Raw genomic sequence first — 16,644 nt, 5'->3', positions numbered from 1 at the left:
TGGGTTTGTCATATATGGCCTTTATTATGTTGAGGTAAGTTCCCTCTATGTCTACTTTTTGGAGGGTTTTTATCATAAATGAGTGTTGAGTTTTGTTGAAAGCTTTTTCTGCATCTATTGAGATGATAACATGGTTTTTCTCCTTGAATTTGTTAATATGGTATATCACATGGATTGATTTGCAAATACTGAAGAATCCTTGCATTGCTGGGATAAACCCCACTTGATCATGTTGTATGATCCTTTTAATGTGCTACTGGAACCCCACCTGATCATGGTGTATGGTCCTTTTACTATGCTGCTGGATTCTTTGTATTTTTTACAGATTTTTTCCTGTAATTCATATCTAGTCTCATAGCATTGTGGTCAGAAAAGATACTTGATACAGTTTCAGTTTTCTTAAACTTATCAAGGGTTGATTTGTGACCGACGATATGATCTTGGAGAATGTTCCATGAGCATGTGAGAAGAAAGTGTATTCTGTTGTTTTTGGATGGAATGTCCTATAAATATCAATTAAGCCCATCTTGTTTAATGTGTCATTTAAAGCTTGTGTTTCCTTGTTTATTTTCATTTTGGATAATAAGTCCATTGGTGAAAGTGGGGTGTTAAAGTCCACTACTATGATTGTGTTAATGTCAGTTTCTCCCTTTTATGGCTGTTAGCATTTGCCTTATGTATTGAGGTGCTCCTTTGTTGGGTGCATAAATATTTACAATTGTTATATATTCTTCTTGGATTGATCCCTTGATCATTATGTAGTGTCCTTCCTTGTCTCTTACAGTAGTCTTTATTTTAAAGTCTATTTTGTCTGATATGAGAATTGGTACTCCAGCTTTCTTTTGATTTCCATTTGCGTGGAATATCTTTTTCCATCCCCTCACTTTCTGTCTGTATGTGTCCCTAAGTCTGAAGTGGGTCTCTTGTAGACAGCATATATACGGGTCTTGTTTTTGCATCCATTCAGCCAATCTGTGTCTTTTGGTGGGAGCATTTAATCCATTTACATTTAAGGTAATTATCAATATATATGTTCCTGTTACCATTTTATTAATTGTTTTGGTTTGTTTTTGTAGGTCTTTTCCTTCTCTTGTGTTTCCTGCCTAGAGAAGTTCCTTTAGCCTTTGTTGTAAAGCTGGTTTGGTGGTGGTGAATTCTCTTAGCTTTTGCTTGTGTGTAAAGGTTTTAATTTCTCTGTTGAATCTGAATGAGATCCTTGCTGGGTAGAGTAATCTTGGTTGTAAGTTTTTCCCTTTCATCACTTTAAATATGTCCTGCCACTCCCTTCTGGCTTGCAGAGTTTCTGCTGAAAATCAGCTGTTAACCTTATGGGGATTCTTTTGTATGTTATTTGTTGTTTTTCCCTTGCTGCTTTTAATATTTTTTCTTTGTATTTAATTTTTGATAGTTTGATTAATGTGTGTCTTGGCGTTTTTCTCCTCTTCATTTGTTTTGTCTGATGGGTTTTTACCTCGCTCCTTCATCTGCTGTGTGTTTCTCTGTCTTCTCATTTTGCTTAACTTACTGTGTTTGGGGTCTCCTTTTCGCAGGCTGCAGGTTTGTAGTTCCCATTGTTTTTGGTGTCTGCCCCCAGTGGCTAAGGTTGGTTCAGTGGGCTGTGTAGGCTTCCTGGTGGAGGGGACTAGTGCCTGTGCTCTGGTGGATGAGGCTGGATCTTGTCTTGCTGGTGGGCAGGACCGCATCTGCTGGTATTTGGGGGTGTCTGTGACCTTATATGATTTTAGGCAGCCTCTCTGCTAATGGTTGGGGTTCTGTTCCTGTCTTGCTAGTTGCTTGGCATAAGGTGTCCAGCACTGTAGCTTGCTGGTCATTGAGTGGAGCTGGGTCTCAGTGTTGAGATGGAGATCTGTCCGAGAGCTTTCGCCATTTGATATTACGTGGAGCTGGGACGTGTCTGGTGGACCAGTTTCCTGAATTTGGCTCTCCCACCTCAGAGGCACAGGCCTGACACCCGACCTGAGCGCCAAGACCCTGTCAGCCACATGGCTCAGAAGAAAAGGGAGAAAAAAATAAAATAAGAAGAAATAAAGTTATTAAAGTAATAAATAAATAAAGTTTAAAATTATTAAAAATTTTTAAAAGTAAAAAAAAAAAGAAAGAAGGAAGAGAGCAACCAAACCAAAAAACAAATCCACCAATGATAACAAGTGCTAAGAACTATACGAAAAAAAAAAAACGGGGTTTCCCTGGTGGCGCAGTGGTTGAGAGTCTGCCTGCCGATGCAGGGGACACGGGTTTGTGCCCCGGTCCAGGAAGATGCCACATGCCGCAGAGCAGCTGGGTCCGTGAGCCATGGCCGCTGAGCCTGCGCATCCGGAAACTGTGCTCCGCAACGGGAGAGGCCACAGCAGTGAGAGGCCCGCGTACCGCAAAAAAAACCGAAAAAAAAACAAAAACGGAGAGACAGAACCCTAGGACAGATGGTTAAAGCAAAGCTATACAGACAAAATCACACAAAGAAGCATACACATACACACTCACAAAAAGAGAAAATGGAAAAATGTATGTATATATCTATATATATAAAAAAAGGAAGAGAGCAACAAAATCAATAAACAAATCTACCAATGTTAATAAACTCTAAATACTAAACTAAGAATAAACATAAAACCAGAAACCAGTCAGTCGCATACAGCAAACCCCAAGTCTACAGTAGCCCCCAAAGTCTGCCGCCTCAATTTTGGGATGATTTGTTGTCTATTCAGGTATTCCACAGATGCAGCGTACATCAGGTTGATTGTGGGGGTTTAATCCGCTGCTCCTGAGGCTGCTGGGAGAGATTTCCCTTTCTCTTCTTTGTTCGCTCAGTTCCTGGGGTTCAGCTTCGGATTGCCCCCGCTTCTGTGTGTAGGTCTCCTGAGGGCATTTATTCATGGCCCAGACAGGACGGGGTTGAAGTAGCAGCTGACTGGGGGGCTCTGGCTCACTCAGGCCGGCGGGAGGGAGGGCTACGGAATGTGTGGTGAGCCTGTGGCGGCAGAGGCCAGGATGATGTTGCAGCAGTCTGAGGCACGTCGTGTGTTCTCCAGGGGAAGTTGTCCCTGGATCACGGGACCCTGGTAGTGGCGGGTTGCACAGGCTCCCAGGAGGGGAGGTGTGGATAGTGACCTGTGCTCGCACACAGGCTTCTTGGTGGCGACAACAGCAGCCTTAGCGTCCCATGCCCGTCTGTGGGGTCCGCGCTGATAGTCGCAGCTCACGCCTGTCTCTGGAGCTCGTTTAGGCGGTGCTCTGAATCCCCTCTCCTCGCACACCCAGAAACAATGGTCTCTTGCCTCTTAGGCAGGTCCAGACTTTTCCCCGGACTCCCTCCCGGCTAGCCGTGGTGCACTACTCCCCTTCAAGCTGTGTTCACGCCGCCAGCCCCAGTCCGCTCCCTGGGATCCGACCTCCAAAGCCCGAGCCTCAGCTCCTAGACTCCGCCCGCCCTGGCGGGTGAGCACTCAATCCTCTCCGGCTGGTGAGTGCTGGTCGACACCGATCCTCTGTGTGGGGATCTCTCCGCTTTGCCCTCCGCACCCCTGTTGCTGCGCTCTCCTCTGTGGCTCTGAAGCTTCCCCCATGCCACCCCCCATATCCAGCAGTGAAGGGGCCTCCTAGTGTGCGTAAAATTTTCCTCCTTCACAGCTTCCTCCCTGAGGTGCAGGCCCTGTCCCTATTCTTTTGTCTGTTTTTTCTTTCTTCTTTTGCCCTACCCAGGTACGTGGGGAGTTTCTTGCCTTTTGGGATGTGTGAGGTCTTCTGCCATGGATTAGTAGGTGTTCTGCACAAGTTGCTCCACATGTAAATGTATTTCTGATGTATTTGTGGGGAGGAAGGTGATCTCCATGTCTTACTCCTCTGCAATCTTGAAGTTCTTCCCAGCAGGCACATTCTTAGTCACTGTGCCACTAGGGAAGTCCCACAAATCTTGTTTTGTTTGGCTAATTTCTAGTAATAACTATTGTGATTCCTTGCTGAGTCCCAACATCCTCTGCTTTCTCAAGTATGAATACCACCACTGAAGGCAGCTCATCTCTCTGTAGATTGGTTGGCAGGTATGGAGGGAACTAATTACAGAATCCATCAATACTGAACTGTCGGGACTTCCCTGGTTTTTTTTTGTCTTTTCTTCCCCCTCACTTCCAGACCGTGTGTTTTCATAGCATGGCAAGATTCTAACATTGCTTGGATATCTAATCTCTTTGAATGAGACCAGATGCAAAGACTTCTTGCTTTCTGCCTCTTTTCTATATATTCTAACTTAGAATGTCAGGTGAGCTTTTCTAAAAGAGATGCAGAGCCCTCAGTCCTTTTGAGTGATTGCTTAGTGTGTGTGGTAAGAGCTGGAAGTAAGACCTGGGCAATGTTTCAGCCCTTGACTCTGTGACTTGATCTCTATTTGGAAGTTACCATTACTGCAACCTACAGCTTTGAGATTTTGGGTTTAGTCACTGTTTTTAAAATCACAATTCTCATTGCCAAATGAAGGAATGAAGCAAGTTTAGTTTTGAATGCTGTAGTCGTGGCAAACCTAAAATTCAAAGATATCAGTGCGAGTAAGTGACAAAATAGGAGAATCACTATGTTTCTATAATTTTTACAATGAATTGAATAAATGTCTTAGGACTTTGGGCCTAGCTTACTTATTAAAAAGTAATATTTGACAAAGTTATCACCATGAAAGTTTCTTTCACCTGGCGTTAAAAGCATATACTTTTCCTTTTTATTATTGCTATCTTAGTATTTTTGAAGTATATTTTAGGAACTCTATTGCTCATATCAGCTTTCCCCTCTACTTTCTCCATTCTTTGCTCTTATGGAGCTTTCTTTCTATGGGACCCTGGAGAGAGAAGCAAAACACAGATGAAATAACTAGGGTGTCAGATGACAATAAGTGCTATGGAGGGGAAAAAAAAGCAGGAAGTAGAGATATAGAGTGCCGGCAGGAAGGGGAAGGTTGCTCTTGTAAGTGGAGTAGTCAGAGAAGGCCCTCCTGATCAGGTGCACTTTGAAGGGATCTGAAGGAAGCAAGTAACGAAACCTTGCAAATATATAGGGGCAGATTAGTCCAGACAGAGGAAGGGACAAAGGCCCTGTGGTAGGAACAGGCTTGGGTCGTCCAGGGAATACCAAGGAAGCTAATGTAGCTGGAGGAGAGTGAGCAAGGGGGAAGAGAGTAGCAAATGAAGTCAGAGAGTTAAGGGGTTAGAGGAGCAGGGGCAGATTGTGTTGGGCCTTGGAATCCATTGGCCCTTGGAATGGAATCCTTGGGCCTCGGAACTTTGGCTTTTACCCTGAGTGAGATGGGGAGCCATTGGAGGGTTTTGAACAAAGGAGCAAAGTGGTGGACTTCATTGTTTCTTCATCTTCCTGCTTGCCTCATTTCTAATCTTTTCATTTTTGCAAAGCTAATGGACTAAAAATATTATCTCATTATTATTATAATACTCCTTTTCCAAATTATTAGTTAAGCGTCATTTTATATGGTTTTGACCATTTCTGTTTCTTTTGGAATTACCTCTTCATTTCCTTTCCCATTTTGCTCTTGCGCTGTTTATCTTTTTCTTATTAATTTCTTGTCCAGCTTGGACAAGCTCCACACGTATTTTGAATATAATCTTCTGTCTGTTGTATGTGTTGCAAATATGTTATTTCAAATCTGTTATTTCAAATTAGCCTATATTTTATTATATAAACATTTTTGTATATTTCACTCAATTTTATCCATTATTTTCTTTATGACTTCCCATTTTATTTTTCAAGGCTTTCTCAGCCCAGGGTCCTAAGAATGTTTTCCTAAAGTTATAGTTTCGTTTTTCACATTTATATATTTGATCCAGCTAAATATATTTTTATCCTCGGAGTACAGTAAGTATCTAACTTCATTATTTTTTTTCCTTTAATCGATAGCCGGTTGCCCCAACAGTTTTTGTAAGAATATTCCATTTTTTCCCTAACAATTTCAAGTGTTATCTTTACCATAAACAATTTTCCAAATATATTTGGATCTCTTTCTGGAGTTCATTCCACTAATCTATTAGTTTGTTCTTGTGATATCACTATTCTTTTAAAAATTGCAATAGCTTCATAATAAGTTTTAAAATCTAGAATGACAGGCCTCTTCCAAAATTTTCTTTGTAATTTTCAAATTTATTCTTCCCACATGAACATAAAAGTCAATTTTCCAACTTAAAAAAAACCAACCTTTTAGGGCTCAAGTAAAATGATTTTAAATAAATGACTCTTGCCTACCATTTTAATACTTTCAGAAACACCCGGAATTTTGTATATTTTGTGTTTGGGGTTTTAGAATCAGAGAACCCTGGGCTTCAACTCCATCTCTGCAGTTTACCAGCTAGACTTGAGCAAGTTACTTAGCCTGCCCACCCAGCTTCCTTCTATACAATAGAGATAATGCTTACCTCAGAGAGCTGCTGTGAGTTTTACATTATTTTATTTATTAATCTGTTAATTGAATTATTATTATGCTTGCAAAATTATATAAACTTGCTTGGCATACAGTAACTAATTGGCTTAAAGTAATTTAGTAAGTGGGAGCCATTTCTGCTGTTAGGTATTTTAAAAAATAGGATATTTGAAGTATTTTCAGATGAAATGACATGATGTCTGACATTTGCTTCAAAATAATCTGGAAGGAAGAAAATCTGGAAGGAGAGTGAAAGGTGTATCTAAAACAAGATTAGGGTCCACAGAGGTTCTTTATGCTATATTTTCTACTTTTGTTATGTTTGAAAATTCCCAAAATAAAAAGTGTTTTCAAGAAATACGTCTTTTAAAAGGAAAGCAAAGAAGGAAGGAGGGTAAAAAAAGAAAAAATAGAATAAGAGAGAAAGAAGACTATTATCTTTTATCTCCTTTGCCTGTGTGGTGAAACACTATTGACTCTTGTATTATTTTAACACCAACTTAAACATGTAAAACATTTTAAGAAATTTCAAGTTAATATTAGGAGCAATTTCTGATAATTAAAACTGTTCATCAGCAGACCTGACTCCTGTGTAATTTGTGATTACTCATCCCTGGAAGGGGCTAATTGAGCTTAATTGACCTATGGGTCATTTCCAACTCTGATTCTATAAATCTGACTTTTTAGTTTATATCATTCCTCACCTTTTGAAACTCAGAGTGATAGCTGTTCCCTCTACCTTTATAAAATTGATTGCTAAGTAAAGAGCTATTCATTTAACAAATGTTTATAGGCAGGCTAGGGAAATAGGATAGTATCATTTACAGTGTTGTGAGGGAGAGAGAGAGCAGGAAGAAATATGGCTAACGAAATAATTACAGGGGCTTCCCTGGTGGCACAGTGGTTGAGAATCTGCCTGCCAGTGCAGGGGACACAGGTTCGAGCCCTGGTCTGGGAAGATCCCACATGCCACGGAGCAACTAGGCCTGTGAGCCACAACTACAGAGCCTGCGCATCTGGAGCCTGTGCTCTGCAACGAGAGGCCGCGACAGTGAGAGGCACGCACACCACGATGAAGAGTGGCCCCCGCTCGCCACAACTAGAGAAAGCCCTCACACAGAAATGAAGACCCAACACAGCCCAAAAATAAATAAATAAATAAAATAAGTAATTTTTTTTAAAGTAATAATTACAACATAGTACAACAAATGACTGAGCTATGTTCGAAGGCTTTCAAGCACAGAAGGAGTTAACTTTGGGGAAATGAGGGAAGACTTCAGAGGAGTGACGCATGGACTGATTCTTAAAAATTGTTTAAACAAAAATTTATCATTCACCGTATAGCAGCAAAAGTATGGCACATCTATACAATGGACCTCTGAAGAGATGTTAAAGAGAACTAGGCGATCCTTTATTTGTAAATAATGTGGAACTATCTCCAAGAGATAATATTAGGTGAATAAAACCAGAGTGCAGAAATATGAACGTAAAATGTCTTCTTTACCATTTTTGTGGTATAGCTGTTTGTTTGTTTTGTTTTGTTTTGTCTTCGTTGCTTGTTTTGTTTTGTTTTGTCTTCGTTGCTCCACGCAGGCTTTCTCCATTTGTGGTGAGCGGGGGCTACTCTTCGTTGCAGTGCACGGGCTTCTCATTGTGGTGGCTTCTCTTGTTGCAGAGCATGGGCTCTAGGCGTGTGGGCTTCAGTAGTTGTGGCACGCAGGCTTCAGTAGTCGTGGCTTGTGGGCTCTAGAGCGCAGGCTCAGTAGTTGTGGCGCACAGGCTTAGTTGCTCCATGGCATGTGGGATCTTCCCAGACCAGGGCTCGAACCCGTGTCCCCTCCATTGGCAGGTGGGTTCCTAACCACTGTGCCACCAGGGAAGCCCCTGTGGTATAGTTTTTATTGACCATATCTTTTAGGTGTTTGACTCCAGCAAACAGTAGCTTAAAGGAATGCAGTGTTTATTTGTCTCAGATAACAAGAAGTGTAGAGATGGGCATGTCAGAGCTGGTGCAGCCCTAAGAAGTCATCAGGGGTCCAGGCTTCTCATTTCTTCCTGCTGTACCATCCTTAGGTTGGGGGCCCTCTTAGGATCCTTTAAGTTTCTATTGTGCCCCCAGGCAGCTGGGCCATAACCAAACAGGAGGAAGGGGTAAGCTCAAAATGCCAAAGGCATGCCATCTGAATCTGTTCCCTTATATCACAAACTCAGTAGATTTCTCAGAAACTCCACCTAGTGGACCTCTGCTTACATTCATTGGCCAGACTGTGCTACACAATCCCCTCTAGCCTCAAGGGATCTTGAGGTGAGTATTTTTAAATGAGTACATTGTCTCTCCAGCTATAACTACAGGTATGTTAGTAGTGAGGAAGGAGAGAGTGAAGAGGTAACTAGCAATGTCTGCCATCTTATTTCTAAAGCTTAGGATGCTAAAAATTGGAGAATGGTTGGAAGAATATGGATCAAAGCAGGTTAAGTTGTTTAACATATAACTGAAAGAAAGTAATTTGGTGAAAATTCATGTAAAAACATTGATTAATCCTCGGGGTTACATTCAATGTAGTAATTACTTCCTTACTCTGATTACTTAACATAAGCAGTATTCATTTGTGACTCTTTTCCAATCAAGATTTAGCATGAAAAATACCCAAGTACTAAAACATATATACATAAGATCGCATGAAGACTTTTATATAAGATAATTTTAAAAATCCAGTACATTGAAAGTTTACTAGATTGCTTTGGGTGGCTAAAATAGGAATAAGATAATGAAAAGGAAAAATTCCCAGATTCTTTCATATCGTCACTGTTTCTCTGCTGTATGCTAAATTAACTCTTGTGTAATGTGGCCTGAAGTTGTTTATCTAATGGTAAAATCTTAGAAGTTGAGAGCATCATACTTGCAGGACAGATTTCAAGATGACCAATCAGTTCATTTCTATTTCTTGTAGAAAAGTAGGTACCAATAATAGCAATAATTTTGTCTCTTTTTAACTATTAACTACCAGTCTAAGTCGAATCTTAGAATTTTAGAGCTGAATCTTAAATTTTAGGACTGAAATCCCTGAACCTTAGAACTGGAAGAGACTGTTTCTCCAGTTCCCCTCCTTTCAGTGTTCAGAAGACCAAGGGCCTGAGAGTTTAAGGGATTTGCCCATGACCTGTCTGTTATAGGTAGAGGTAGAACTGTTATCCAGATTCCTGATTGAGTTAAATCACTTGATTTGATTCTAACCAAATGATTTAGAAGCAACTTGATTACTTTCCCTAGCTACTATGAACAAAAAGAGTCAAGTCTAGTCATAATATACTTTCTCCTAGAAATATTGTCTTCTGTAGTGCTTAGAACTAAGGATGAAAATTGGACAAGTTTGTGGTGGGCATATACCAATCTTGGTAACATTGGTGACTTTGGCCCCCTACCACCATTTGCTATTCATTAGGCAAATAAACATTTTAAATTATGATTGGTCCCTATGACAAGGTGACTCTGAGTTCCAGCTTTGTCCTTCATAAACTGAATGTTCCGACCAGGTCTTTAACCTCCCAGACCTGCTGTAATTAGAATCACAAGTAGATAATATAAGTGAAAGTTCTTTGCGAATGGTGGGTACTGTACATATTATGGTTTTTCACTTTTATTATTACCACTGTTTTTGTTGTTTCTGGCCATGTGGCATTTAAAGATTGCCATTTGTTTAATGAATGCAGTTTTATGATTATAGATGTCTTTATTAAAAGCTCCCAATTTTCATCCTTAGGGTAATTCAAAACATCTACAACTTCTGCTTCCCTAGTTATTACTTTCTTTCATAAGCTGAACTGCATGAGAGATTTATCCAGTGCTTAACCCTTCTTGAGTTTTATACTTGCTCATAATCTCATTGTGCAATTTTTGTGAAATGTAGCAGCGAACTTTTTCGTAAGCTAGAATACATTTGCAGGGTACTAATAAAATATATTTTTATTCCTTTTAGTCACTCTTTTAAAGGATAGTTTTAAATTTTAGCTCCCTTTTCAAAAATGTTTTCCGTTAACTTCTCAATAGTCTTATAAGGCTCCATCCTTGGTGATTTTCTTTGGGATGTAGTGAGGTTTTAATCTAAACCATGAATTTACTCTTTTCAGAAGCTGTTTAACTCACTGGTTCATCTTCTCCTACACCCCCAATTTGTAGTCAGATACTGTATGTACACGGGGTCATTTTTACATATTCTTTTACTTTTTTTTTTTTTGAAGCAAGGGGAGTAAATCAGAAACGTAATTTTTCTTTTGTATATGCCAAGTATTTTGGCTCCTTTATTTTATTGCATCTTTATGTAATTACTGTACTGTAGTTGTTAAACAAGTACTACATTTTTTTGAGAGAAGGGTCTCTTATATTTATCATCAGATTGTTTTATATTTATTTGTCTCCTTGTCTAAGGCTGTTATTCTAGGTCAAATGCTTAAATTTGACCTTTACGTCAAACCCTTTTGTGACTTGGGCCTTTGTTACAGCTTCCTCCACTGATCTCTCCACTTTCACTACCTACTTTTTAATATTTAGGTATATTTTCTATTTTTCAAGTTACCACAGATAAAAGTTTTGCAAGTTGTTTCCCTACCTTATAACACCATATGTTTTTGCTCAATCCCCCAATAACAGTTTCCTCACTGCCTTTCCAGATTCTACTAAGACTTTGCCATTTCTTCAGCCTTTACCTCTAGCCCCAAACATTCAGACTCAAAGCCATTGACACATATTTTAGCCTTTTGTTGCAACAGCACCCACTCCTAGATATACCAGTTTCTGTATCAGATAGCTATTGCTTCATAGCAAACTATCCTAAGATTTAGTGACTTGAAACAGCCATTTTATTTCTTACATTCTGGGGTCACTCGTGTGACTGCACTGGACAAGCCTTAATGCATAAACACTTAGAAGGCTTTACTTATGTCACGTGTGCTAATGTCTTTTTGACCAAAGTAAGTCACATGGTGAAGCCCAAAGTTAGGGTGGAGGGGACTACACAGGAGCGTGGAAGCAAAGTGGCATGATCCACATGGGGCCATTTGTAACAGATTTCAATGGATTTCTAGCTCTGTATTACTGTGTGCCTTTGGGCAAGTCATTAAACTGTGTACATCAATTTTCTCACCTATAAAAAGAGGTTAGTAATACCTATCATAGGGTGGTTATGAGGTTTAAATTTTATAGTAATTGTTGATATTTTATGATTATAAAAGTAATACTTTTGTTATAGAAAAGGTACAAACTATAGAAAAGTATAAAAAAGAAAACAAACATCTCTTGAAATCCTGTCTGATACAGCACTACACTATAAGCTCCTCAAGGGCCTTCTCTGTTTTAATTACTGCTGTAGATATGTATCTTGGTTCTTGTTCTGAAAGATAAGGTCCTTGAAGGAAGAGACCACATTCTATTCATGTCTGTAAATCCCACAGCTTTGCATTTAGGATTAAAAGTAATAATGCATAAAAGTGCTTAACCTAATGTCTGGCACAAGTTATATTCCCACTCAAATTGGAGTTTTATTAGATACCAGTAAGAATTCTCATAAATCTTAAAGTTATACTGAGAACAAAGTATCTAAATGGAACTGTAGAGGGTGGCCCTTACTGGTCAGCTTCTCTCTGGGGAATCCTGGTGACTCATGGGATAGAGAATGGGGAATGGTAGAGAGAAGAAAGGTGTCAGGATCTGCTTATGGATCACAAACTACTTGGTGGAAAGGCCTCTAATAAAAACTTCATTCAAGTGTCTTTGCGAGGGTGCTTGATATGAAGTTACACCAAACCCTCAGCTGCATTTGCCGCAGTTTCTGTCTTCAGCTTCATGATGTTTCCCTGAGTTTGAAGCATTCAGCTAACAATGGCAAGGCAGAGACACCAGAAACGTACACCTGATTTCCATGACAAACTGGTAATACTAGTGGGGCCACTTTGTGTTGCTATATGGGTATATGCAGGAACACAAATTGGAATACTGTGGAACCTGTCCCCTGCTAGCAGAGTCACCCCAAAAGAATGGAGAGATCAGTGATCATCAGTCATCCAGCTGGTATAATACTGAATTGCTTCAAAACCAACTCATAATTGATGCCAAGTAAAAGTACCATGTACCCATTAAAGTATGGCATGATTGAAAAAAAGTGCATTTGAAACCTTCAAAAAGAAACTCCACGAAGCTTCAAAATGCTAAGTGAAATAAGTCAGAGAAAGACAAATACTGTATGGTTTCACTTATATGTGGGATATAAAAAAAACAAAAGAAAGCCAAAAACTGAACCCATAGATACAGAGAACAGATTGGTGGCTGTCAGAGGTTGGGGTCGGGGGGGCGGGTGGAGGGTGGGAAGGGAGACAAAATGGGTGAAGGTGGTCAAAAGGCATGAACTTCTAGTTATTTTAAAAAGAAAAGACATGAAGATATAATGTACTGGGGATATAATGCATAAATGGTGACTGTGGTTAATAATACTGTATTGTGTATTTGTAAGTTGCTAAGACAGTAGATCTTCTCATCACAAGAAAAAAAAATTTGTGACTGTATGTGGTGACAGATGTTAACTAGGCTTACGATGGTGTTCATTTTGCAATGCAACCCTCCCTTGATATCCACGGGGGATTGGTTCCAGGACCCACTTCAGATACCAAAATCCACGGATGCTCAAGGCCCATAGCCAGTCCTCCATATCTGTGGTTCCACATCTGCAAATTCAACCAACCTCAGATTGTATAATACCTAAGTATTTATTGAAAAGATCCTCATGTAAATGGACTCACACAGTTCAATCCTGTGTTGTTCAAAGGTCAACTGTATGTACAAATACCAAATCATTATGTTGTACACCTGAAACTAATATAATGTTATATGTCAATTATATCTCAATAGAAAAAAACTTCATGAAAAAGGAATAATTAAAAAAAGAGACACTAATCTATAAAATATTTTGTTGTTGAAAACTGAAGTCTGACATTAGTGATAAGTTGGTTGTCTTTATACTCAGACAAGTCTTACCTTTATGTTTTAGTCAAAGAAGTTTGGCAGAGATCACAGAACTTATCCATACTGCCCTCCTTGTACATCGTGGGATAGTAAATTTAGATGAATTGCAATCTTCTGATGGGCCACTGAAAGACATGCAGTTTGGAAATAAAATAGCTATCCTGAGTGGAGACTTCCTTCTAGCAAATGCCTGCAATGGACTAGCTCTGCTACAGAACACCAAGGTAAAACTGGGCAGGGTTTGCTTGTATCTGGATGGCCTTTGGTTGACTGCAGGAGCCACAGAGGTCTGGACACCCTGCTGCCTCAACTCCCCACACATAGATGCTCAGTAAAATTGTGATGATGATAATGACGATGATGGCAGTGTCAGCACCAGTTAAAACTGGTAAATGCTAGGAAAGAGTTTTGAAATTAATTTCTATTTTTTTCTGATTACAGATGGGATTATTTGTTAATTATAGGGTAGTGTTAAATATTCAATATAAAGATATAAATAAATATTACTTATCATCTCACTATCCAGAAATAATCACTGTTGGTTAATATTTTCATGTATTTCCTTTCAGTCTTTTTTTGTTTGTTTATTCATACATTTATATATGTGGATTTGGGGGTAACATAAGTGAGAACTTACATGTGCAAGATTTTTTTTAATCTTGCCTATTTTCTCTCATGGCATATATGATGTGGGCATTTTCCCATGTCATTAACTTTTTTCATAAACTTTCTAATGGTTGCACAATATTCAATTATTTAGATGCAATATTGTTTATTTAAGAAGTTCCTTGGGCTTCCCTGGTGGCGCAGTGGTTGAGAGTACACCTGCTGATGCAGGGGACACGGGTTCGTGCCCCGGTTTGGGAAGATCCCACGTGCCGTGGAGCGGCTGGGCCCGTGAGCCATGGCCGCTGAGCCTGCGCGTCCGGAGCCTGTGCTCCGCAATGGGAGAGGCCACAACAGTGAGAGGCCCACATACCGCAAAAAAAAAAAAAAGAAGTTCCTTATTTTTGGACATTTAGGTTGCTTCTGATTTTTTACTATCATAAATAGATTTTCAGTAAACATCTTTACACATCAGTTTTTCCTCATTCCAGATTATTTCTTTAAGATAAATTCCTAGAAGGATTCAAAGTGTTTAAACATCTTTAGTATTCTTGATATAATATTGCCAAGCTGCTTTCTAGAAAGATTGTAGAGGTAGTCCTTATTTATCAGTTAGGATTAGGTATGACTATAAAATAATAGTGACCAAAACAAGATAAGAATTTATTTTTCACATATTTTTACTATCTGGGAGTAGGCAGTCCAAGGTTGATATGGTGATTCTAAAGTCAGGAACCTAGGCTCCTTCTATCTTACTGCTCTGCTATTCTTATCTTACCACTTTGTGGCCCAAGATAGTTGCCATCATGTCTTCACTCCAGTCAATAGGAAGGAAGAAGGAGGAAGGGCAAAGAAGGGCAGATCTCCTCCATTGAAGATCAAGTAAATGTACATCCTGGACACCAAGGACAGTCTCAGTGTAAGTCTGCTGTCCCAGAATCCCATCTGACTTAGCATTTGTCCTGAATTTTTTGTTTTTAACAGAGATGGTTACTAATAATTACATTAGAATAAGCCAGCATGGGTTTGATAGAGCTCCGCTTTCTACTCCCAGCCTCTGCCTCAATTTTTGTCTAACGTAGGCCAATAATATGTGAGATCCATGTACAGTAGGGGGAGTTCTCATGTTAAGTTATTATTAAATCTGAAAGACAACCAGCAATAATGCCTCTCTCTTCCCAGTGCTTTCAGACACCTCCCAATCAAGGACAGAATGCAGGGCAATTGTTAATATAACAAAGTACACTGAATGTCTAGAGACAGTTAACTCCTTTCTGTCTCAGGTGGTAGAAGTATTTGACACTTCTGCCCCAGCTGGCCATTTGGTGTATCACCCAATTGTATGGCCCAAGTCTGGCCTTCAGGAGTCATAAAACCACCAGGTACCAGTCCAAAAGCTCAGTGGGAAATATAGTAAGTTAGAGGTCCATTGTCTATGAAATAGACATGTGGGAAATCGAGGCTGATCAGTTCTGTGTAGACTGAGTGTGGTGACCTAGATGGGTGGGATGGGGGTGGGGGAGGGAGAGAGGTCCAAGAGGGAGGGGATACAGGTATACATATAGCTGATTCACTTCATTGTACAGCAGAAACTAATACAACATTGTAAAGCAATTATACTCCAATTAAAAAAAAAAGGAATAAACTGAGCACACTTGCTTGTATGCTGTAAACCGGTACTATTATATTATCTGGCAGTACTTTGTTTTGTTTTTATTATTTATTTGTTTTTTTGTTTATTTATTTTGGCTGTACCGGATCTTAGTTGCGGCATGTGGGCTTTTTAGTTGCAGCCTGCAGACTCTTAGTTGCAGCATGCGTGTGGGATCTAGTTCCCCTACCAGGGATCAAACCTGGGCCACCGGCACTGGAAGCGTGGAGTCTTAACCCACTGGACTACCAGGGAAGTCCCTGGCAGTACTTTGTTTTTGCAATAAACCTTTTGGCAACAGCTCAAAAAAATAAAAGTATATATTTTATGTTTAAAAAGTGCTGGATTTTTGTTTCTCAAAAAAGTTAATAAGGAATGTGTAACTTGCATAAAATGTTTATTGACGTTTACTGTCCACTACAGAGACCGTAGTGGTATCGCTGACCTCATGAAAACAAGAAGAGTCGAATTTGCTGAAAAAGTGTCAGGATCTAGTTCCAAAATTAGTAGTTACTTTAGGGAGGCTTAAATGGTTTAAGCCATGTAGCTGAAGAAAGTATACATACAACTCTGTAAAGCCTAACTTTTGTTTAGATAAATAACTATTCTTGTAAATTGATTTCACTCATTTTTGGATACGAGCAATAGCTTTATGTTTGTTGTCTCCAATGATGGAAGAACTTCGCAAACAGTTAAATAATTCCAGTTTCAGTTGAATGTTATCAGGTACTTCAAGTAATTAAATCATTTTAGTTAATTCTAAAAATGTTTTCTTTTTCCACCCATTCGTGGAATCAAGGTAAAGCTTTTGGAAGTATATCTACCAAAGGTAAAGACATTTTGAGTGAGATTGGAAATTCAGTTTAAAAGTTGAATATGAGGGGGGCTTCCCTGGTGGCGCAGTGGTTGAGAGTCCGCCTGCTGATGCAGGGGACACGGGTTCGT

At 39.6% G+C, this 16,644-nt stretch overlaps 1 protein-coding gene across 2 annotated transcripts in view; it reads left to right on the top strand.

Annotated features, from left to right (window-relative positions):
• PDSS2 (decaprenyl diphosphate synthase subunit 2) overlaps positions 1-16,644 on the top strand; it is a 246,190-nt gene that overhangs the window by 136,574 nt on the left and 92,972 nt on the right. For both annotated transcript variants that reach the window (XM_024755922.1, XM_024755916.1), the window contains one exon: positions 13,468-13,666. In XM_024755922.1, coding sequence (XP_024611690.1) covers positions 13,468-13,666 — 199 coding nt within the window. The remainder of the gene's footprint in view (positions 1-13,467; positions 13,667-16,644) is intronic.

Source organism: Neophocaena asiaeorientalis, unplaced genomic scaffold, assembly GCF_003031525.2.
Source record: "Neophocaena asiaeorientalis asiaeorientalis breed wild unplaced genomic scaffold, Neophocaena_asiaeorientalis_V1.1 scaffold105, whole genome shotgun sequence".
Taxonomy (NCBI): domain Eukaryota; kingdom Metazoa; phylum Chordata; class Mammalia; order Artiodactyla; family Phocoenidae; genus Neophocaena; species Neophocaena asiaeorientalis.
Note: the sequence above shows the minus strand (reverse complement) of the source record. Positions and strands in the feature narration are given on the sequence as shown.